The sequence below is a fragment of the Eleutherodactylus coqui genome, chromosome 11, assembly GCF_035609145.1.
Source record: "Eleutherodactylus coqui strain aEleCoq1 chromosome 11, aEleCoq1.hap1, whole genome shotgun sequence".
Taxonomy (NCBI): domain Eukaryota; kingdom Metazoa; phylum Chordata; class Amphibia; order Anura; family Eleutherodactylidae; genus Eleutherodactylus; species Eleutherodactylus coqui.
The window spans coordinates 84,661,072-84,683,872 of record NC_089847.1 but is presented as its reverse complement, the minus strand read 5'-3'; the positions used below and the strand labels follow the sequence as shown (position 1 = coordinate 84,683,872).

General features: G+C 42.5%; 1 protein-coding gene across 4 annotated transcripts in view; it reads left to right on the top strand.

The window, feature by feature from the left end:
• DPF2 (double PHD fingers 2) overlaps positions 1–22,801 on the top strand; it is a 39,918-nt gene that overhangs the window by 3,013 nt on the left and 14,104 nt on the right. For all 4 annotated transcript variants that reach the window (XM_066582878.1, XM_066582877.1, XM_066582876.1 and 1 more), the window contains exons 2-6: positions 3,727–3,887; positions 6,670–6,777; positions 11,098–11,258; positions 12,364–12,456; positions 12,867–12,945. In XM_066582878.1, coding sequence (XP_066438975.1) covers positions 3,727–3,887; positions 6,670–6,777; positions 11,098–11,258; positions 12,364–12,456; positions 12,867–12,945 — 602 coding nt within the window. The remainder of the gene's footprint in view (positions 1–3,726; positions 3,888–6,669; positions 6,778–11,097; positions 11,259–12,363; positions 12,457–12,866; positions 12,946–22,801) is intronic.

Sequence of the window (22,801 nt, the reverse complement as noted above, 5' to 3'; positions counted from 1 at the left end):
ATGTGAGGCGCACGCGAGTGCGATGCAAGGGCTCCCATTGAAAACCAGGGGAAACGCTTGCTGATCCTCCGGCGCGGCTGAAGGATCGCTACTTCTCTGAAGTGATGCGCAGCGCTTTACGTCTCACGTCTGCGGGGACATTGCACGTTGGCGAACGCTATATATGGCCGCTCACCCATGTGAAATTAGCCTAAAGAGACCAACCATCAGCCAAAGAACAAGTAAACACTGGTTGATGTAAGCATAGAAGTGTCTGCGCAGGGAGCTGTCCGGCTGAGTATGGGAGGAAGCGATGTATTAGCAGTCATTGGGCCCTATTATCACAGAATGACGCGAACGGCACTTGTTACACTGGATTGAGAATGTGGTCCTTGTATGGTCCCCCGGCTGTGCTGACATCGGGTATCCCTGCCGTTCTGCTGTGTTATAGGAGGAGAGACAGCAAAAATGACAACAGAGCTGAATCCATTATATACTGGATATAACTGGTGCCCAACAGACCCCATCCACTATAAGGCTGCCTGTCCTCGGGCGATTCTTCACTGCGTTTCCTGCGCCGATAATCCAGTCGCAGGAAACGCAGTGACTACTATGGAAAATGCAGCCCTGCTGTCCAGGAGCGGAGACTCAGCGATTCTTCACTCATGGGTTTTAAATCTCAGCATGCTGCAATTAGCTGTGATTCTCCACGGTGAGCCTATCTGTTCGGCTTAGCGCAGAGAGCCGTCAGCTCTCCCCTGCTCCCTGGCGGTGGAGATCCGCCGCGGGATGTCGCTACACCCGTGGACAGGAGCCCTAAAGGGGGCCTTTAGCGTGCCTGTCCATGAGTGGAGAAGCATAGCAATGGGGCGAATTGCCGTGATTCTCCGCTGTCAGCCTATCTGTCAGATAGCCTCACCGCGGAGATCCGTTTGCATGTTCCTGCCCCCAGGCGGCGGCTCCCACAACGCCCATGGACAGGCTGCCTTAGGTTTCTGTTGTGTCCACCGGTTTCCCGGAAAATATAGCGCTGTATGTGGCCATTCTTGTTTTGAAAAATCTGCACTCGAGGCTCCTAACAAACGTCCAACGCAGATGTGAGTGAGGTCCGACTGGGCGCACTGAGGCCTCACATCACAAACCTCCCCGGTAGGTTATCTCCTGTGAGCACAAGGGATTGTACATGTGGAATTCAGCATGCCCCATCCTTTTGCTACTACAGAGCCTGATGACCCCCATATACACAGGTTTTCGGAAGTTACTACTGAAATTGATGGGCTTGCTAACATTTACCTTGTGGAATAGTAAGTGCAGAAAAAATATATGTGCGCTCACATATACCTAATGTGTATGGGCATTATTATGCTATGGTCACATGACACATTTTATTGACCTAAGGGCTCATGTCCACCGGCGTGTTTTCCTTGTGTTTTATACACATGGTGTACGGCTGCGTTACACGCGGTGAAAGCAGTTAATGGAAGTAAATGGACTTTCTTTGATCCATTCACATGAGCGTGTAAACATGCCGGAGAAATAGATGGCACTATGCCGCATATTCATGCGCAGGTTTAGCCCTGTGAGTGGGCTGAAATGCGTGTGTGTAACTTCTAACGCCCTTCTGTAAAGGGCATCTCAACGGGTCCCCCGGGGTGTAAAATAACTCACCGTTCCCTGCCGCTGACTCCGGGCCTCCACTTTGCCGTTTCTTTACAGGCTGATGTCCCATAAAACTGCTGCTGCAGCCGTCAGTCAGTGATTACTGCTGAGAGCTGCCATTGGCTGCAGCAGCTTATTTGGAGATGGTGCAGGCTGACTGCTGTGGGGGGTGAGTGGGAAGAGTATCGGCTGCCTTATTTTACACCCTGGTGGACCCTTTACATGAACAACGCCTTTAAGTGGCGACATGTCAAGTAAGGTGCAATCGAGTTGAAAATTCTACACGTGGATTTTGCCCCCTTCACAGAGCCAAAATGTGCCAATTCGTGGCAGAAATTCCTGGCTAATCCGCGGGTTTCTGTCCTGATTTTTAAAGGGGGGGAAATCTGTGTTGCATTTGGCCATGTGAACGTGGCCGGACTCTGTAATTCATCATGAGGGGCAACAGACCAGGATTTTCTTGGGGGAGGGGATCTCTAGGAAGCTGTAGACTATGAAGGTTTTAGTTTGGCTCCATATATTACTATAAGTGATGTATAGATCCACAATCTGGCCGTGTACACGAGCCCTAATGTACAATGTGAGGGTGGAAATGATCTGGCGTTGTAGATGGATCCCTGACTTCTCTGTTGGTGTATAAACCCTTCTGTCTCTGCCGGCAGATGGTTGGAGTATTGTGTCCTGCTTTCACTAACAGTCCTTTTGTTCTGTGAATTAGTGGTGAGATCTGACTCCATTGTCATCTGCTGACATCTCTGACTAGCGGATCCTCTGGACTGATTTAACTCACTAAAACAAAAAAATAAATAATGACCCCATAGAATGGCAGATAAAGGCGCCCTGGACGCCGCCGCTCATCAGCCTGCTGGGAACCAGAACTTTATGGGACGACTGGATGACGTGTCGGGAGTGATTTACTAAATGAAAAAACGCTGTCGGGTGGTTTTACACACGGTATTTTGGATTAGGATGACGTATTTTTACTGGAGCTTTTGGTCGTACTCTGCAGCCAGATACGGCTAATAGGTATAGAATGCAGTACAAACATCACCTTATTTCTGCTGGGGTTTTTTTTGGGGGGGGGGGGGGGGGGAGTTATGGCTTTTTTTCCCCCCCTAAACACACCATGCTCAAGGGTCTTTCAGGCGGTTTCACCTAGACTTTTCTGAGGGGGTAGAAATGGCCAATGGAAGAAATGCCGCCCCCCCCCCCAATCTTATAGGCAGACTGCAGACGGGAGTGAAGCTGTGTAACCCAGCGTCCTCAGCAATGGACGGAGCTAAGAAATGTAGTATTGCAAGCAGTTTGACAAAGGTGACAGCTTTGGCTCTGTTCGCGCTAATATCGCTGCTTCTGGTGTAATGGATCAGTTTTTTTTCTACATATCCTGATGGGCCCCATTGGCTTTAGTGTAGGATCAGCAATATCATTTAGGGCAGAACATTGCCGCGCTCAGTGCCATCAAACATGGCAAAAATCTACAAGTGCAAATCGTGGTGTTTTTTTGTTTTTTGTTTTCCAAGTAAAGTTCTTCCCACATGCTGAACAAGTCCATCAATTTAAACAGTAGTTTTGTTTGTTTTGATGAGTTTGCAGCCCTTCGGCCTGGGTTCACGCGGGGCGCAGACTTTCTGCATGGAAATTCCGCAGGCAATTTTTATCCCAGGATAAAGCAGCAAAGTGGATGGCAATCACAAAAATCTTATCCACATGCTGCTTAGAAGCTGTTGCAGCCAAGCCGCACTGAAAGTGACATGCCACTCGGAATTCAAAGCCGTGGCATGTCAATTTAATCATCGTCTCCCTTGCAGCTTCTCTTGGGGGAGAGACGGCCGCAGCAGAATGCAGGCCGAACGGCACGAGTATTGAGGCTGCATTTCTGGTGCGGAAATCTCGCAGTATTTCTGTGCGATCATTCTGTGCGATTTACTCCCCGTGTAAATCCAGCCTTAGAGTACAACTTTTCAATCTAGAGCTGTGTGTGGTGCCGCTCAGTGCATTTACGAATGAGACATTACTGCACAATTGTGTGAATGTCCAAGTTATGACAGACCAGATTATATCTAATACTGTGTTTTATTTACCTAGAATCGGGGAGCAGTACTATAAAGATGCCATGGAACAGTGTCACAACTACAACGCACGTTTATGTGCAGAACGTAGTGTACGTATGCCTTTCTTGGATTCCCAAACCGGTGTAGCCCAGAGCAACTGTTATATATGGATGGAGAAAAGACACCGAGGCCCAGGTATGACACCTTTACATTGTACTGGGAACGAGAGGTTAATATGCTTTTTCAATTTTTATTTTAATTCATGTTTAACACCTTAGTGACCGCCCTATAGAGTGTTTACTTCCTGCAGCTGATCAGGCCGTTAACCCTTTAAATGCCCCTGTTAATTCTTACAGCAGCATTTAAATCCCCCCAAACCATGTTCGGAGGTCCCATACGGCTCCTCGTGATGAGATCGTCGGAAGCCTGCCTGTCAGGTTGTAGTATAATGTAATGCTATGGCTTTGGTCGCTCCTGCAGTATGATGTAATGCTATAGTATTACATCATACTGCAGGAACAATCAAAGCTGTGAAAGTAAGAACAAAGTTTTATCCCCCTTTTGCCATATTTACAATGAAAGAATCTAAATAACAAAACAAAAATACATATTTGGTATCGCTGCATCCATAAAAGTCTGATCTATGAAACTAATGCATTATTTACCCCGTACGGGGAACATCGTTCTAAAAAAAAAAAAAAAGAGAGCACCATAAATGCGCTTTTTTTGGTCAACCTGTCTCCAAAAAAATTTAATAGAAAGCGATCAAAAAGTCAAGTGTATTCAAAAATGGTACCAAAGGAAACTACAGGACGTACCTCAGAAAATGAGCCCTCGCACAACTGTGACGGAAAAATAAATAAAATAGTTATTGTGTGCAGAAGATGGAGACAGAAAATAATTTAAAAAAATGAAATTCCTTAAAAATACAAGTAGTACAGCAAAAACAAACTAAGTTTGGCATCGTAGTAATCGTACTGACCCATTGAATAAAGTTATGTCATTTTTGTTGCAGTAAAAATAGAAAAAAAAAACAAAGCTTGGTCGCTAAGGGGTTAAGGCAGGGGGTGGTATTACTTGCAATTGTTCTTCTCTACTGCCTCTCCAATCCGCCAGTTTCGGTCCCTATTATTAGCTATCCAAGATGGCTGCAGTAACTTTCTATCTACCTAATGCTCAGTAATGCACTAGTAAAGACCTCATGAGCATCTCTGGCCTATCAGAGAGCAGGTATAGTCCATTGGTAGTCTAAGGCCTCATGTCCACAGGATAATTGTTATTTAAATTCCGCAGCGTTTTTCCCGCACGCGGATCTGCGCCCAAATAGGGATGCATTGGACACCCGCGGGTAGATAAATACCCGCGGATGGTATTTAAAAGTGATTTAAAAATTTCCGGTGCATGAAAAAAAACGCGCCATGCTCCATTTAAGTGCGGATCACGCTCTGGATGGCCCCCATTAATCTCTATGGGTGCGGGAGATCCTCTGCGGATATTAAATGTGAATTGAATGGGTGCGAGAGATCTGCTGCGGATTTTAAGACTGGGAGGTGGAGAAAGTACTAGGAGGTGGGGTAAAGTGGGCAAAACACCTCCAGTGTAAAAATTTGCATACGCGTACATACGCACGTGGAAAAAAACGCATCTGCATGTCAACCGCATGCAATAAAATACAATTTTAAGCTCATCCGCAGCCCAAATCCGCGTTACAAATCCGCAGCGGATCTGATTTTCCCCGTGGACATGAGGCGTAAGGGGATTAGGTAGTCTGCAGATTGTGTCGACCATTTTGGATGTCTGAAAAGAAGACCCATAAGCAGTGGACTGGAGAGTAGTGGATCCTGGGACTAAATGTCCTGAAACCAGAGGATCGCTTTAACCCTCAAACAACCACAATATGTACATTTATGTTCCTTCTGCTGATGCCGCATGCTGCTGGACTGTAAATATATATGGTCCACTTTAATGACAGTCTGAGCCGGGTAGTACTATGCTATTAAAGAAATCGTGTTGACGCCGTCAGCCAAATCTTTCCTAAGTGATGGGGAGCTGAAATGTTAAAACAGGAAAAAAACAGGCAGTGCGCCTCCTTGGATAGTGTTTATCTTGGCAAATGGAACAAATGAAAGGAGAACTCGCTCACTTTGCGCTGTTGTACAAGGAGCACAACATCTATAGTAGTAGAATGGTAGACTGCAGCGTTTGCTGCATCAACTGGTGCAGCCTGCAGATCTTCAGGACTAGAGTAACCACAAGTGGACATAATAGGCCGGTGACCGCGCTTATGTCTATGCCTTGAGTGAGCGCTTCGAAATGTCTCATTAGAAATAATACATTTTGGACTATGACATTCACTGGATCTTGAGGTCCCATTCTTTCTTATTGTGTGGAGAGCACAGTTACTGGCCCTTTTTGTCCACTTGGGGAACTGAAATGTGCTTAAAGGGGTTTTTCCACAACTTAAAATTTCTTTACAAGCACTCTGTTCCTGTTTACTGCGGATCAGGAAGGACCGCGTGGTTATGAAGCAACTTATAGTTGTGTAAAGACCCCTTTAATGCAGAACTTGCAGTTAGAGCCATCATCTGCTGTAGAATGTTGTCCAAGATGTCCTTATGGTGTATATGGGGGAACTCTGGTGAAAATGCACCACACTTCTACATAATGAGTATACTGGCTACTTGAAAATCTAATTTTCCGCTACATGTTGCCGGTGTTTTCAAAATCCCCTCCACTTGTGTTGTACTGCAATTCCTCACATCTGAACCCACCCTAAAACTTTTTTTCCTTCTTGCTTTCACTGTGGTGATGATTCTGATGTATTTTAAACTGACTGGCAATCTCTAAAAGGCTTATGACATCAGCCATAGATATTAACTGAGAAATAGAATTGTTTAATTAGCCAATTTTTGGTCAGTGTTTACTAATTGGTTTCAAGTAAGTGTAATGTTTCTTAACTTTTTTCTTTCTTCACTAGGTTCAGCACCAGGGCAGCTGTATACATATCCCTCTCGCCGCTGGCGTAAAAGGAGGAGGGCACACCCTCCCGAAGACCCCAGGCTTTCTTTTCCTGCTCTTAAGCCAGGTATTTCTTTTTTTTTTTTTCTTTCAGTATTTACAAAGAATACATTTTAATTTTATGTAGGCTGTATTCACAGAAGAGTGCAATCTTGATCATCTTTTTTTGTTTTTCCATGCAGCCCCCCCATTGTAACCAGCGTTTAAAAATGCATGTGGATATCTATATACATCCTAACTGCTTGGGGTATGTGCATTTAGGTCGTATATAGCCACATTGCTGTTGAAAAAGTGGTATACTTGAGTTCTTTGACTTTCATTTTTAAGTACCACATTCTTGTTCCTGCCTTTTCCATTGTGTTCTGCTATAATTGTAAAGGCCTTTCTTTCATGGATAAGTTTCTAATTTACAATTACTTGGTGTACAATGGAAGAACTGCAATAAAAAAAAACAAAAAAAAAACCCCCCCATCTATTGAAGATTAAAGGGGCGTTCCTGGACTTTTAACTACTGATAACCTATCCTCAAGATACATCATCAATAGTTGATTGACATGGGCTTGCCAATCCGCTGATTGTTTGGCCTGCTGTTGGTAGTCTTCGGTGATCGGTACTAGAAGTGTTTAATAGCCAGCTTCACTTCTAAATCAATGAGAGTTCTGCCTAACGTTACACTTTTGGCTCCTTGTTGCAATCAGGACCAGATGTTCGACCCTGATTGCAATGTAGAGGCGGAAGTGTAATAGGAAGCACCACTCCGATTGATTTAAATGGGAGTGACGCCAGCTATTAGATTTCCTCCCATGACCCCTTCTAACATTTGGCCTGCTGCACTGACAGCGTGCCAAATGATCAGTAGGGATCCTGATCAGCGGACCCTCGTCAATCAACTACTGATGACCTATACAGATGATGGGTCATCTTCAGAGTTACGGAATATCCCTTTTAATTCTAAACAATCATCTGGTAAGCTAAAAAATGAAAGTTAATTACAATGGAATAATTCTTCATTTTGGAGCCTCAAAAGTAGAATTTTTTTATTTATTTATTTCTTTTTTCTCTTGTTTTGGAGGACCCAGCATTTATGGGTACAGACTCCTGGCACTTGGCGACAAACATTGAGCAGAAAGGAATGTGCTCCCCTTACAAAGTCTATACCCACCCACTAATGCTTTTCAGCTTTAGGGTATGTTAACCCCTTAGCGCTACAAGATGTAAGGTTACTTACTGGCTGTAGCATACTTAATGCAACAGGACGTACACCTACGTCCTGTGCATCGCGTGGACTCAGAAGTGAGCCCCCGCCATCCCACAGCAAGTGCTGGCTGTGACAGATATCTGGCCGGCTGCTGTAACAGCGGGGATCGATAAGAACATAGAACAGTTTAAAAAAAAAAAAAAAACACATTTGCTATCACTGTATCCATAATGACCTGTAAAATAAACTGAACATTCAATTTATCTATAGTGCATGGCAAAAAGCGGGAGAATATTATTTTGTCAATCTTGCCTCGCAAAAGAACACAATAAACGTTATCAGTAAAGCAGTATGTACCCCACAATCGTGGCACTAAAAACTACAGCTCATTCAAGAAACAAACCCTCATAAACTGCCCATAAACATGCTATAAAAAAAATCGCTTCTGCATGTCCACAAGCAGAAATCAGTTGTGATCCTCCATTCTTATTTTTTTTTCCGCTCGCGGATGGAAAATCTCAGCATGTCCTATTCCAGTGTGGAATCCGTGCTGACTGCTGCCTTTGAAGACAGTGGAAGCCGTCTGATCTGCGGCCCTGCCGCAATGACATTACGGAAGGGTCATGGATTCTGTGTCATTGCCTATCGACTACGCAGCATTTTCTGTACTATGCATGCGCACTGGCGGACACATCCGCAATACAGAAAACACTGCAGACAGGTACGCAGGGCTCACTGGCTGGACACTGGGTCGGATTCCGCTGCGAGATCAACATTGAGCAGCAATGTTAGAAAAATAAAAATGTTATTCTGCAAAAGGAGAAAAAAAACTAAAGTGGTCTCTACGCAATTATACTGACCCACAAGAAAAAATTATGCTGCATGATTAGCACTGTAAAAAAAAAAAAGCAGAATTTGTGTTTTCTCTCTCTGCCCTCAAAAAGAATTAATACAAGTTTCACAATAAATTATATGTACTCAAGAATGGTGCTAATAAAAAACTACTGCTCGCCGTGCAAAAAAACGAGCCCTCATATGGCCATGTGGATGGAAAAATAAAAAGACTACCGCTCTTTAAAAAGTGGAGATGAAAATGCCCAAAGAATCGTTGTGTTCTATGTGCCAAAGTAGGCCATATCCTTAAGGGTTTAATGACTGTCGAATGTGACCACAACTTCCTCTGTCACCCGTCGGACCTCTGTGATGTGAACGCGGTGTCCAGATGGGTTGCTATGGCACCTTAAGGCTTGAAGATGGCCTCCAGGTCTGCCAGGTAAGGTGGCCTATGAAACTCTGCATCTGGCTAAGCTTCATAGGCTTTTTTAAATGAAGTATAGCAGTGTTCTATAAGAACAATGCAAGTGGTGAAATTTAAGTCCCCTTGTGGGAAAAAGTGGGGAAGGAAAAACCACTCAGGCGCACAAAAAAAACACCACAAATTTGGTAGCGCCACATTCATTTTGAGTCAAATAAAAGTTAGTACATTATTTAACCTGCACAGGGCAAGCCATGAACAAAGATATACAAAAGCATGTCGGAAATAACTATTTTGCCCATTCTCCTTACAAAAACTGGAATAGGAAGCGATCAGAAACTCACATGGATAAAAAAATGGTATCTTTTAAAAAGTGAAACTTATCCCTCCAGAGAAAAACTCACACGGCACTATTTAGGGAAAAGTGATTTGAGCCTAAGGTCTCCCTCACACAGGTGTTTGCAGAAACGCAGCGCTGGCATGCATTATGACAGCGTTTTGGCTGCGCTTTCAGGATGCTGAAAAAAAGAATTCAATACTTGCCTTGCATTTGCCGTCGGTGTCACCGCCGGTGTTTTTGGATATTTGTTTTTGCACTAGAATTTACTCCTTTTTTTTGGAACACCTGAACACCACTGCCTGAGGTGTATCTGTATGTTGGTTAGATACTAATCTTTTTTGTGGTCTGTAGCTTCTTTATTCATCAACTGTTTTCTTGCTTCTACTTAGTACAGGAACATTAAGTCAGCAAATGGCTCTGATTGTTGCACAGTAGCAGTCCTTTTATGAAATGTAATAGGTTTGTTTATTTTGCCATATTGTGTTTGGTTATTAACTGAACATTCATCGATCATAGCCCTTCACAGAAATAGACAAACTAAAATATAACTTTTATTCAAAACTCCGTAAGATTAAGACATGGGGTAACACAGACAAAAAACGTAAAGACTCAGGGACAGGTTAGATGTACAACAGGGTAGGTCAGGAATTTAATGACTCAATGGGCAAAACTCCCGAGATACCTTACCACTAAGGCGACGGGCATTTATTCCCTATGCCCAGATCCAAATTCGGGCAACATCTATCTGCCCGCAATGAATGACTAGCAATTGGCTTTCTCCTCTTTGCCTACACATATTTTGGGCAATAATATTTAGCTCCTGATGAACTACTGGTAACCACAGTAGGGAAACGCGTCGAGATGAAAATTTAGTTGAAAAAATCTTGTTGCTCCATCTTCTTACATCTGTTGTCAGTCTATCTTTGACAAGTTACGCCCATTTGACGCATATTTAGGACCATATATTCAGGTCCTTGCGCACATTTATATCTAATACTCTGGGCCTGTATATGTCATTATAGACCCAGTCATAATATCGTCCGCACTGGATCACAATCAGGATCAGGTCATTTGCCCATTGAGTCATTAAATTCCTGACCTACCCTGCTGTACATCCAACCTGTCCCTGAGTCTTTATGTTTTTTGTCTGTCTGTTAGCCCATGTCTTAATCTTACGGAGTTTTGAATAAAAGGTATATTTTAGTTTAAAGCCCTTCACAGAAATAGACAAATTCTACTATATAGACATATTTCTGCCCCTGTGATTCTCTTCATCGATCTTAGGGCTTATTTCAGCCTTCTCTGATTAAAAAAAATTAGGAAAAGTATACAAAAGGTTTGAGGCCAATTTATACAAATCAACTTTGCGGTGTTGCAATTCCGCTATTGTATCATATAGCCTGGAAGTGGTGTAGGCCAAATATTAACACTAATGCATGCAAATGTGATGGCTGTATAGAATTTAGATATTTTAGGGATATGCAAGCCAAATATCCCTTATTTATAGTTTATGGAATTCTACAGCAAACTCTGGAAGTAAATTGAGTCCATCATTTTTGGTAATATTTTTTTTTTCTCCCAACGTTTAATGTAGATCCTGAGCAGCTTTTGAAGAAAGAAGGTCTTGTACCACAAGATGGCAGCAGCCTAGAAGCTCTTCTGCGATCAGACCCTATCGAGAAGAGAATTATTCCTGACCCACGAGATGACGACAGTCTTACAGAGTTTCCCACTGTTGCCGGACGAGCACGGAAGGTACAGGCCTACAACGGGAGGCAGCGTTATGTAGCGAGCGGAATTATCACGGTAAAGTCAGGGAGGAGACAGACCACATTGTGTCTTTGCCTTGTGCCTCTAAGCTGTCAGCAGATAGCTCCTATGCCCACAGTTGATGTGTTTTGATTTCATGTACATATGTTAACAGATATTTTAGAACAATGTGAATCATGTCAGATTAAATGCTGACATGTATGAATTAAATGCACTTCCTTAAGTTATAGCTCTCTGTTAGCATTATCTGTTCTTTGTAGCCTTTACTAGGAATGCTGAAAATGCTGGCATAGGGGTTAGTGATAAATTGCAACTCCAGATGACCCTGCAATCATTCCATCCTGCATTGCAATTTGCAGTTTGACTTTGTGAAGGAAGTTGACATCTCAGGCTGGATTCACATGTTTTTTTTCTTTTGTTTAGTGTTTTTCATTGTGTTTTTTTTTCTTTTTTCTGGGATCCTCTGACCTTCTACCTTTTTCATTGTGTTTTTACATTTATCCACCCCCTCCCCCTCTGTTTGTCAGATGTTATTTTAAAGTCCTCAATGAAATCTAAAACTCGCTATATACAAAGCATTTTTGTGGATTCATGTGAATTGACTGCTCTCTAATACTGCAGGGGATATAGCAGGCTAGCTGCAACTTCACCTTAGGGGAAGATAATGTTGATATGTTGCTCAATGTAATCTATATAAGCTGGGAAGTCAGGAGTGTATAGTGGCAGGTTGTCACATTTCACCCAATAAGTAGGAAATGTATAATATTCATGACTTGACCATTTTAATATTATGATCTATGGTTGAGTTTCATCCGCGTTACAGCCTCCAAATCACATTTGCTAGAAAAATAATAGTGTGGCATGCAGCCCTTTTTTAAAATTTATTTTTCTATTATCGTGACGGCCCCCATAATGAGACCCCACAGAGTCGGCTTGAATTCTAATTTTCCGCTCCTATGACGGAACTGAAAAATTGAATTTGCAACGCGGATGTGTATTCTGACTCAAATGTTTTTATTCGTTTCTTGTTTTTTCTGGTGTTGACTGGAGCAAATTATTCACCCAGATATGTTTTCTATTAATCACGTAGCGTATACTGGATCCTGATGAGTTTTTGGATGATCTTGATGATGAAGATTATGAAGAGGATACACCCAAAAGACGTGGAAAGGGCAAAGCTAAGGTAAAAAAAAAATATTTATGTCCTCGGCTTTCTAAAACTTTGTATTTTGGTTATGTCACGTTTTTGTGCTTTGGTATGGAAGTCTGAACCACAATGCGATAGAATTCTATTTTTACTACCCTTGAAATATTGCAGCATGGGCCTCCTGGGTAGAAGTTGGAGAGATGGACAACAAGGCTGGCTTTGTCTTCAGTCCTCCCATGTTTAGCACAAGAGCTTTTGCCATAATCCTTCTATAGAGGTTCACCTATGGGAGCTCAGAAAATAGGAGTTTTTTGATCTTTCAAAGGAAGAAGAAATTGAAAAGTTTTGGCTACTTGTTATATAATAACTAAGGGTTATCTAACTATTAGGGCTGATGTGTCTGTCTGTCGTGTTACTTATCTGCAAGGACTTTGTTTTATTTTTAGGGCAAAGGTTTGGGCAGTGCCAGGAAGAAGCTTGATGCTGCAGCTCTGGACGACAGGGATAAACCATATGCCTGTGACAGTGAGTCAGATTTCCTGTATTTTTGATGAAGTTGTTCAATCATATCCTTTGTTGTTTTCACTGTTTATTACTCAGGACTTCCTTTGATGGTAAACCTGCTTTTTATAAGGCTTTCATTTAATGCTTTGATTCTCTGGCGAGGGTTCTATTTCCTCAAGGGGTTGTATTATTTTCATTAAAGTTACAGTAAAAACAGATTATTTTGTAGTAATTTTGTGAACTTTCAGTTTGCATTTTATTTAACCTTTAGTTCCGAATGTGCTGCTGTTTTTTTTATTTGAAGACCTCACAAGAGATGTTTTATTTTGGAGAGTATATGAATCCTAATACAGCACTTTTTTGTGTGTGATCCCTTCATCATTCATCACTTTTTTTGTATAATGTATGTCTGTGCAAATATGTACGATTTTCTAAACCCTTGCAGCAGTAGTATAACCAAATATTTGTCTTAGTATCAAATGACAGTAGTGCTGATCTAGGGATGTCTTGCTCCTGTCTTATTTTTACTTTACAGCGAATGGCCTCTTTATTGTAGACACCATTTAGTAGTGTAGTGGACCTCCTTTGGCCTGCAGAATTACAGCAATGCATTGGAGCATACATTCGACTAGGTGTTGAAGTCGTCCTGCAGGGATATGGGCCAATGTGGACAGGAAGCTGCTTGTAGTTGCCATAAATTACAGGAAAGGTTTATCGATTCACTCTGCTGATCCTCCCAACAGCACTGTACAACAGGAATATGGAGTCACCTGATCAGGCGAGGTTTATCCTATTTTTTATGCTATTTTGCCCACTGGAGTTTCTCCTTTCTTTTTCTCATAGACTGCAACGGCATTCAAACTGGTCATCTGCTGTTATAGCCCATCTGTGTTAAGTTATGACGTTCGGACATTTTGCTAACTGCACCATGTGTTTCAGAACAACCCTTTACAGCCTCCTCTGACTCTTAGTCGATGAGTTGTTTAAGTCCACAGGATCCCCTGTTTGGTGCTCTTACCTCAATCACAGCATACTCCTTATGCTCTTGACACTGTTGCACAAGGAAACACTACAAGATTGTTTGAAATTCTGCCCCGGCTAATCTAGAACTGACTACCAGACCACATGCAAAGTCGCCCCCTTCATTCTTATGAGGATTCACAGTGAAACTACTGCATGTAAAAATTGCTCAATTGATTTTTCTGCTGCGCTCTGGCGTCACGTGTCTAATCTCCATACAAGGAAGCTCCAGTCGTGAAAGGGCTGGTGACTCTAATATAGCAGCCATTCCATGTAGTTCTGCAAAGTCATCAACTAACTTGACAGGAGAACTTTTGACAAAATACTTAGGAAGTTTTAATGCCTGAGGATCTGTTTACATTTCCTTTTATGGTTTCAATCAAAAACAGGAATCATGGAATTGTTGTGCAGTGGACACTGGCTGTGACCAATACTGCACCAATCTTCCCATCAAATATGAGGGAATCTGCGGCTGCCTTTAGCACACATTCATGGTTGTTATATGGTCGCGTTGTTTTTTAACCCCTTCCCGCTCCAGGACGTACATTTCCGTCATGGAGCCTTGGGGTATGTATGAAGAGGGATCGCGGGGCGACCTCTCGTCATACAGCGCAGGTGTCAGCTGTTTATTATAGTTGAGACCCGCGGGCAATAGCTGCAATCGGCCGATTGCAGCTATGAACCCTTTAAATGCCACCGTCAGTTCTGACAGCAACCTTTAACTCCGTAGAGATCGCAGGGAGACACGCGGGTGTTATGGCAGCCGGGGGCTGGTATTGTAGTAATCGTACTGACCCATAGAATAAAGGTTTTTTTTTTTCAGTACATTAAACGGTACCATTGAAAAATATAACTCGTCCCGCAAAAAACAAGCCCTCATACTGCGACGTCGATGGCTATCAATGGATGCAAATCGCTGGTTTCAATAGCAAAAATGACCTGCATGAAAATCGCCTCTATGTGCAAGTGTAATGCAATTATTTAATTTTTTTTCTTTCCTAAAAAAATGGTGGGCAATGGCACCCAAAGACAGGAAAAATCACAGCAGGTTTTATCTCCGACTCGGGCTGAGAGAAAAATCGCTTATGTGAATTGGTAATGGTTTCTTTTCACATGCAACGTCCCTCCATATTACAATCGGATGACACTAGCTCATGAAAATTTGTGAGACTACACCCTCACTTTCATTGAAAGCTGTGATTGGTTGCTTTGGGAAGCGGACTACTCTTCTTTTAGAGAGTTTTAGAACGTCCCATATGGAGTATATACTCAATAAAATGTGGTCACTTCAGATACCAGACAATGGCTCAAGCTAATGACATTAATAGTTACTGTTTGTTTCTGTCCAGCTGTTCTTGTCTTTCTAGTGGCTTTTTATCTCTGGTATTTAAATCAACCTAATTAGCTTTGAAGGCCTTGATTGAACTGAATCTGCTTGAACTTGTGTGATTACCTAAATTTTTTGCTAACCTAATACCCAGCATAAATAACGTGAACTGTTTGGGATTGACAGGCAAATTTAGGCCTCCCTCACACATGCATTGCGGTAAGCCTAGGGAGCTGTGGCAGACAGCAGAGCTTAGCATACCTCATCATTGATAATGTGCGCTAAACGGACAAAAATAGAATAGACCCCGCTCGAAAATCATGGCGCTGGAAAGCACTGTTATATCGAGCGGCTGTCTGAGCTGTCCCATTGAAAAAAATGGGAGCGTTATACTGCGATTAGTGCGCAGCTGAAAGTGCCAAGCTTATTGCGGTAAAAACATCTCCGTGAAGATTCTTCCTTTCTTAATTTGGTTACATAGTCGGCAAAATATTGACTCCGTACAGGACTTTTCAGATAACATTTCAGAGTAAGCTGCTGTTTGTGTACAGGAGAAATAACACTATTTGCACTATTGTATAACACATGGCCATTTTTCCCCTCTGCAGGCTGTGTATCTGATTTTCAATTCTCTGAACTGGTGGGAGGAGCATGCTGTTGTGTTGTCTTCTGAAAACTAGCCTGTTCGGTTCTCATTTGCTTATATAGGGACTAAACCATTCTCGTTTTAGACAACCACACGCATCTTCGGCTCGTTCAAACAATCTACATGAGTGAACGAGTTAGCGATGATGTCACTCGCTTGTTGAAATGAGAATCGGCTCGTCTAAAAGGACCCCAACAACAAGTGTTTAAAGCACGTTCTCACGCTGGATATCAAATAAGCACAAGTTGTTTAAAGAGTTCATCATTTTTTTTAACTTCACACGCTGTAAAAGAGCCTTAATAGCTCCTTGTAGTAAGAAGCAGTACAGTCCTTATGCACTGCTGGAGACTATCCCTTTGGAATTCGCATGTATGGAGATATTCGCCTTTAGGGCTAATGCCCATGGACGGATTTCTGCCGCATTTCCCATTACGTTATTCCACAGCTATAAGGTTCTATTGAACCTAATAGCTTTCCGCCTTCCAATGCTCACGATGCATAATTCTGCTGCAAAATTCCGCAGCATGAAAGAAATCACGGCATGTTCTATCCTCCGTGAAAATGTGCGCAGACGGCTTCCATTGTAGTCAATGGAAGCAGTCTGTCCCATGATACTTCCTCTGTGAGCACAGTGGATGTACCACGGGAATACGCGCTACACTGCACGCTGGCTTGCCGAATGAAACTCTCACAGCATATCCGGAGAGGCAAGTATGGGGTCCTTGGGGGGGCCGTGTCGGACTCCGCTGTGATATTTCGCTGGTGGAGTCTGACACGGCTGTTGGGCCTTAGAAGGAAGACTTGTAGAAATGAATACCCTTTGGACATGCCTTGATCTTATAAAATCTGTATAGCCATATGGAGGCACTGGACTGCGTTAGTTTTTGAGCCCTGCTGCTGGTTTCCTTTTCACAGTATAGACGCTAAAATCAACTTTATTAGATATTTATTAAAACCTACAAGACTAAAGGCCCATTTACACCAGCAGATGATCGCGCAAACGACAGTTTGAGTGACAGCTTTGAGCCATTATTTTGCACAAACTATTAAGTAGCTACTTAGTAGCAATTAAGTGTGCAAATGAAGCCTTCCTGAATGCAGTTATTAGTCCCAGGGCTCTTATCTGCATTCAGATCCTTTGTTCTCCGCGGGGAAACAATGCTATTAGCACTACCCGTGGAGAACTGCTGAGAAGGCTTTACGATTTTTAGTTTGGACTGAATTTAACAATCAGCTAGCAGTGCCCGAAAAGTGCACGATGGGCGCATATTTAGACGCAACGATTATCGCTAAAACAATCGCCGATTTTTAATTTTTTTTTTTTTTTTTTTAAAGCGATCATCGGCTGGTGTAAATGGGCCCTAAGACTGACACACAAACATACAACAATTAGTTTCCCTCAATATTGAAGTGGTTATTGTAGGATGGAAAAGGCCTGCTTAATCAAGAATGGACAAGAGGGGTAGAATTCAGATTGATCCATATGATAAGACACCAATCACAGTAGGGACAGATATAGTTATTAAATAACTAATCACCAGTCAAGTCATTAACGAGTAGATCTGACCTCATACATAATGTTTATTTTTGGTGTTATTTCAAGAGTGAAGAACACCTAGATGTTTCCAAAATGGGACTTGCTCAAACAGACATTGGTCTCCGGGTGACAAATGACAGCCTGTGGTTCCGTCCTGAACCTCGTTTTCAGGACCAAGATGTTAACGCAAGCCAAACAGACTAATCTTTCTCCTTAGCCCAGTGTTACAGACATTTTATAGCAGCATTGTATCCGTTTGGTCTGTATCATGGGCATACAGCTTTTATGAGCTCTGCATGCAACTGTAATATAACAGAAACATCATGGGGTGAAGATGATGTGCTGGGTCGGTTGCTGTCCTATCTTATGAGAACATGAAGTGCACTGGACAGTATTAAGGCGGTAAGCTGATTGGACCCACCGCTCATTCATAGAGGGTTAACCTCTTGTAGCCCTAGTATTCTTGCCACCTTCCCTGGGCACCTTGGTGATTTAGCACCATGCTATGATAGAATTAGCAGTTTACAATACTGACCATTAAACAGACCCCCGATGCCCCCATATAGGGTTTTGTTAACCACATTGGTTTCTGCAGCAGATCTTCTGCATGCAGGTGTGTGCCATATTTGCCTGTGGCCTATTTTATAACAATGTGATAAATTCCCTGGGGATTTGTTAATGTTGTATGCTATATGAATCATTTATTAAGGAAGCAGTCAAATGACTAATGTCTTGTGCTCAATTTCATTAATTTATTCCAGTGTATTAAATTTAAAATGGACACTTTGTCGTACTTGCTTCGTTTTAAAGACCTACTGTTCATGTCAAAGCCTGTTTTGTTGCAGCCAATACATTGACTTACTAAACGTGGTTATATAAATACTGTGAATATGTATACTGTATATGAATAAATACAATATATGTATTTTCGACACCTTCAATTTCGGGTCCCCTGCTCGACGCATTAAAGGGGGGGGGGGGGTGTAACTGTTAATTTCTCCTCCCCAGCTTGCCTTATGGCCGTTTTACACGGGTCGACAGTCTTTCAAACGACAACATGAGCTGATGTCCCCATTGAGGTCATCAGCACTCATGCAGAGCATTTAAGCTGAAAGACTTGCCGCTGGATCACACAACACTTCACCTCCTAGGAGAAGCGCTGAGAAGGGAGTATTTACACAGAGCGAGAAGCCAGCACCCAACAAGGTTTTATTTAAACTGACTGAAAAGTCAGCTTAACAAACCACTGACTAATAGTGAGCCATTATTTAATTAATTTTTTTAAAACAATGAATGATTATCGCTCAAATTCCTTTGAATTTTGAGCAATATTCGTTGCGTGTAAATGGGCCTTCTAGATTGTAGGTGATGGAAAATTGGTGGCGCAAACCCAATTAGTGCCTACATGGTGGAAGTACGATTGTCAGAGCAACGAGGAGGATGGTAATCGAGAAGGTGTGGAGGTGCCCAGCCAGATACCTTGTCAAATGCAAGCATGTGTCATGTCATGGAAAGGATGGGCAAAAACCTGGTGTTTTTATTCGTAACATTGTTTGGGCACCTTTTTAATTTTGTTTTGCATCACAGTTTCATCACTTTTTGTTTTTCCATCAATGGAGCTCTGTGAGCTTGGGTCTTGTATGACGAGCTGTAGTTTTTTAGTGGTACCATTTTGGGGGTACAAACAGTTTTTTAAAATCCTTTTTATTATGTTTTTTTGGGAGGCAAATGAATAAAAGCATTTTGACTCCGTTTAACTTTTTTTTTCCTTAAAATGCGTACATGTTACTGTGTACGCCCATTCATCGGAACTCTCACTCAGGGCAGGAAAGAGTTTTAAAAAAATCCAGATGGCTCAGCATCCTAGGTTTGGATTATCAATCAAATGTGAATCTGGGCAAATCCAAATCCCTGGAATTGTATTCATATCAGAGCTCAACACTTTCCTTCTAGACAAAGAAATGAAAATTATGGTGCAGGAGGTTTGGGTGAGTAGTCATGAAAAGCTCGTCTTTATGCCAGTCCTGTATTGCAGTTGTCAAGGAGAACTTTTAGGATGGGGGCACATGGGACGGAATTTCAGTGGAATTCTCGCGGAATGGCCGCATCAGAAAACTGCGGTTTCGTTGTTGGCGTTCACTGCGGCTTTCTCTCCCCATAGAAAGGAGAGGCTTCTGCGGGAACGAGAAAAGAATTGACATGGTGCAGAATTGAATTCCGTGCCGCATGTCTGTTTTTGTGCGATTTGGCCGCAGCGTGTGGACTAATTTTTCTAAATCTTGTCCACTTTGCTGGCTGATCTCGAGATTAGGGGCCGCGGGCGGAATTGCTGTGTGGACTTTCCGCTCCGAAATTCTGCGGCAATTCTGCCCCGTGTGAACCCAGCCTTACAGCCATTTACTAAACAAATAAGTATTTATCATTTAAAAAGAAACCCCTAATTGAGCTTTCTTCCAAAGGGGGTCAAGTCCATTTTTAAAGCCTTATGATACAGTATCAATCCCTCTGCTTAAATAGCTATGTAAACCGAAGCGCAGGGAGTAGTTCCCCATTGTGTAACAATTTTATTTAACGGGACATAGAACTGCTGTTTTTATATATCTGCACTGAAGTAGAATATTAGTGACTATGGAAACAAAGTGGAAGCTGATGAAAAAAATTATTGTAGGATAGAAAGGGACTTGTAAACTATGAATAGTAAACAGACCACATCATCTGTGACCTTAACACTTTTCAATCCACTGTCTGACATCTAAAGACATTTTGATTGAAGGCTGTACAGTTTCCGATGTCGGAAGACGTCCAGCAGGGTATTCTTACTGTATATTACTGGCCGCTCTGTTGTCGGGGGCTTTTCAAGCATGTCCCATACCACAGTACTGGCCAGCAGGTGGCGCCATTGTAGAATAGCAGAAAGAGAAAATCCCCTAGGAAACCCTGAATCCAAAATGGGATTGCAAAGGGTTAATGCCTCTGTGACCATGGACATAAATTTGTCACCTGCTTCGCCAGCAATCGTAGCTCCTCACAGCAGGTGAAACGCCTGAAACGGGCTGTTACTAATTACCTGTTTGGATGCCATCATCGAGACCAGATTGGTTGAGGTCCCGATGATGTCATCCCTGGCAGTCAATAGCAGTGCTGGCCGGTAAAGTTTGTATATTACTTTCCTGGCATGACGGTGTTGTATCAGCTACCCTCCTATCACCGCGAGTTGGGGGGATGAGAACAGATTGTAAAACAGGATATATTAACCCCTTCTACTACAATCCCCTTTACTATTTAGTTAGCATAGGTGATTGTATAGTGTAGCATTCATGTTTTAACAATTTATCTAGAAACTATTTTAAGGGCACAGCCACATGTAGCGGATTTTGGTGCTCATCCACATCATAATCTGTAGCGTATTTGCACTGACTTTTTGTGCGAATCCACACCAAAATCAGTATTCACTGTATGTATCCCCTAAAACATAACTTTAATTAAACAATATTTAAAAACGTTTTGGTGCCTCACTGACACGACATCACATACAGGAACAAGACGCAAAGACTAAACACAGGCTCAATGTCAAGCCAGGGATTGAAGTTATATGAACAGAAGCCCTATGATCAGTTGTAACCAGTCAGGGAGCCGGTAACGCAGTGTATCCGTGGTCACCACCACTGTCTAGTGACCATATGCTGAATATTAGATGTCACTTAGTCTAGGTATGGCCAGGTAGACTAGTACCGATAGAGGCCCTACTGGACGTGATTTGGGGCTAATGACCAGATGATGGTCAGTGATTCAAACTTCCAAGCACGTAAAGATTTTTTTACCCTGGGTAAATACCCTGATTAGAAACAGATGGATGACTGGAAAAATGTTGTATAGGAAACCCGAACAATGATTAGGATAGGTTCTCAAATATAAATTGGTTCAACGCGTTTCTGTCAGGTGTTGACTCATCAGGAACCCAATATCAGATAGCTGTCATCTAAAGGATGGGTATCATGACCCATAGATACCAATAATGTGGCTGTTGTATGTTTGAGTTGAGGGTATCTAACAGTCCAAAATAATGGCCTGCTGGCTAGGGCTCGGTAGCCCTTAGACTGTGAACCCTCGCCGACTCTTTTCCTAGTACTAGAGAACCCTTGGAACAGAAGAAATATTCTGTATAGAGATTATAGTACAGACCAAGCTAGTGACCAGCTAAATCCTATATTGACTATTTAGCTGGTAACTAAGATAAATAGACCCTAATGAATTGATGTCTGATATTATCTCTAGTACTAGGGAAAGAGTAGGCGAGGGTTCACAGTACAATATGTGATAAAACCTTTTTTACAGAGTTATTCTGTTAAAGGGACACCAGATTTCCAGAACTTGGTCATTAAGGCACAAACAGGCTTGGTCTTGAAGGGGGATTCATTCATCTTTTCTGATTTGTGCTTGTATTTCCCCACCAGAGTGCTACTTGGCACAGTAAAGCGGGGCTGTGATCTCTGCTGCCTCTCTGCCTTGGCACCTCAGTAGTCACTTGGTAGCATGAATACTCTGCATGCTCACAATGTAGCCATTCCTTAACCTTTGTCTTGACGTCTGCTGAATTAAAGGGATATTCCAGTTAGAAAAATGTATCTGAACTACTGGATAGGTTATAAATACTAGATAGGTGGGAGGTCCAACAGTCTATCATCCCATAAGTGAACAGGTTATATATACATCTGACTGGAATACACCTTTAAGCTGGTCATGCATTTAAAGGGGTTTGCCTAGAATAGCAAGTCCTTCCCTATGCAGAGGTTAGGAGATAACTTTCTGGTTGGTCAGAGTCCTACTACTGAGACCCACACTGATCCCAAGAATGGGAATCTGGTGCTTTCAGTAATGAATTCCGTGGCATGTACGTTGCCACACCATTTCAGTTAGAGTTCAAGTGCTTGCCTATCTCCAGCACTCCATCTCTGGCACACCCATTGAAATGGAGTAGTGGCGTGCTTGCTCGACCACTATTGCTTCCATTACTGAGTGCACTGGACCCTAGGGGATGTTGTTTAAGCATTTTCCATATGTGTTGGGGTTAGCCTGAAAAAGGCTCCTTGTGGGCCGAAACGTTGCCTGCCTTTTTTATGGAATCAACATGGAACAATAAAGATCTTTTAGGATTTTACTTAATCTCTCCATGCTGCCACTCTTTGCATTGCTTTGGATTGTCTATAGAGTCTGGGGGCTCTGACTCGTTTGCGACTTGCATTTTTTCCACCTCCCCCCTGAAGGGGTTAATTTGAGTGCTGCTGGATTTTTTCTTCTGTGACCCGGAGCAACCAGTGTCAGGCAGCTGCCGCAAAGGCAAATGGGA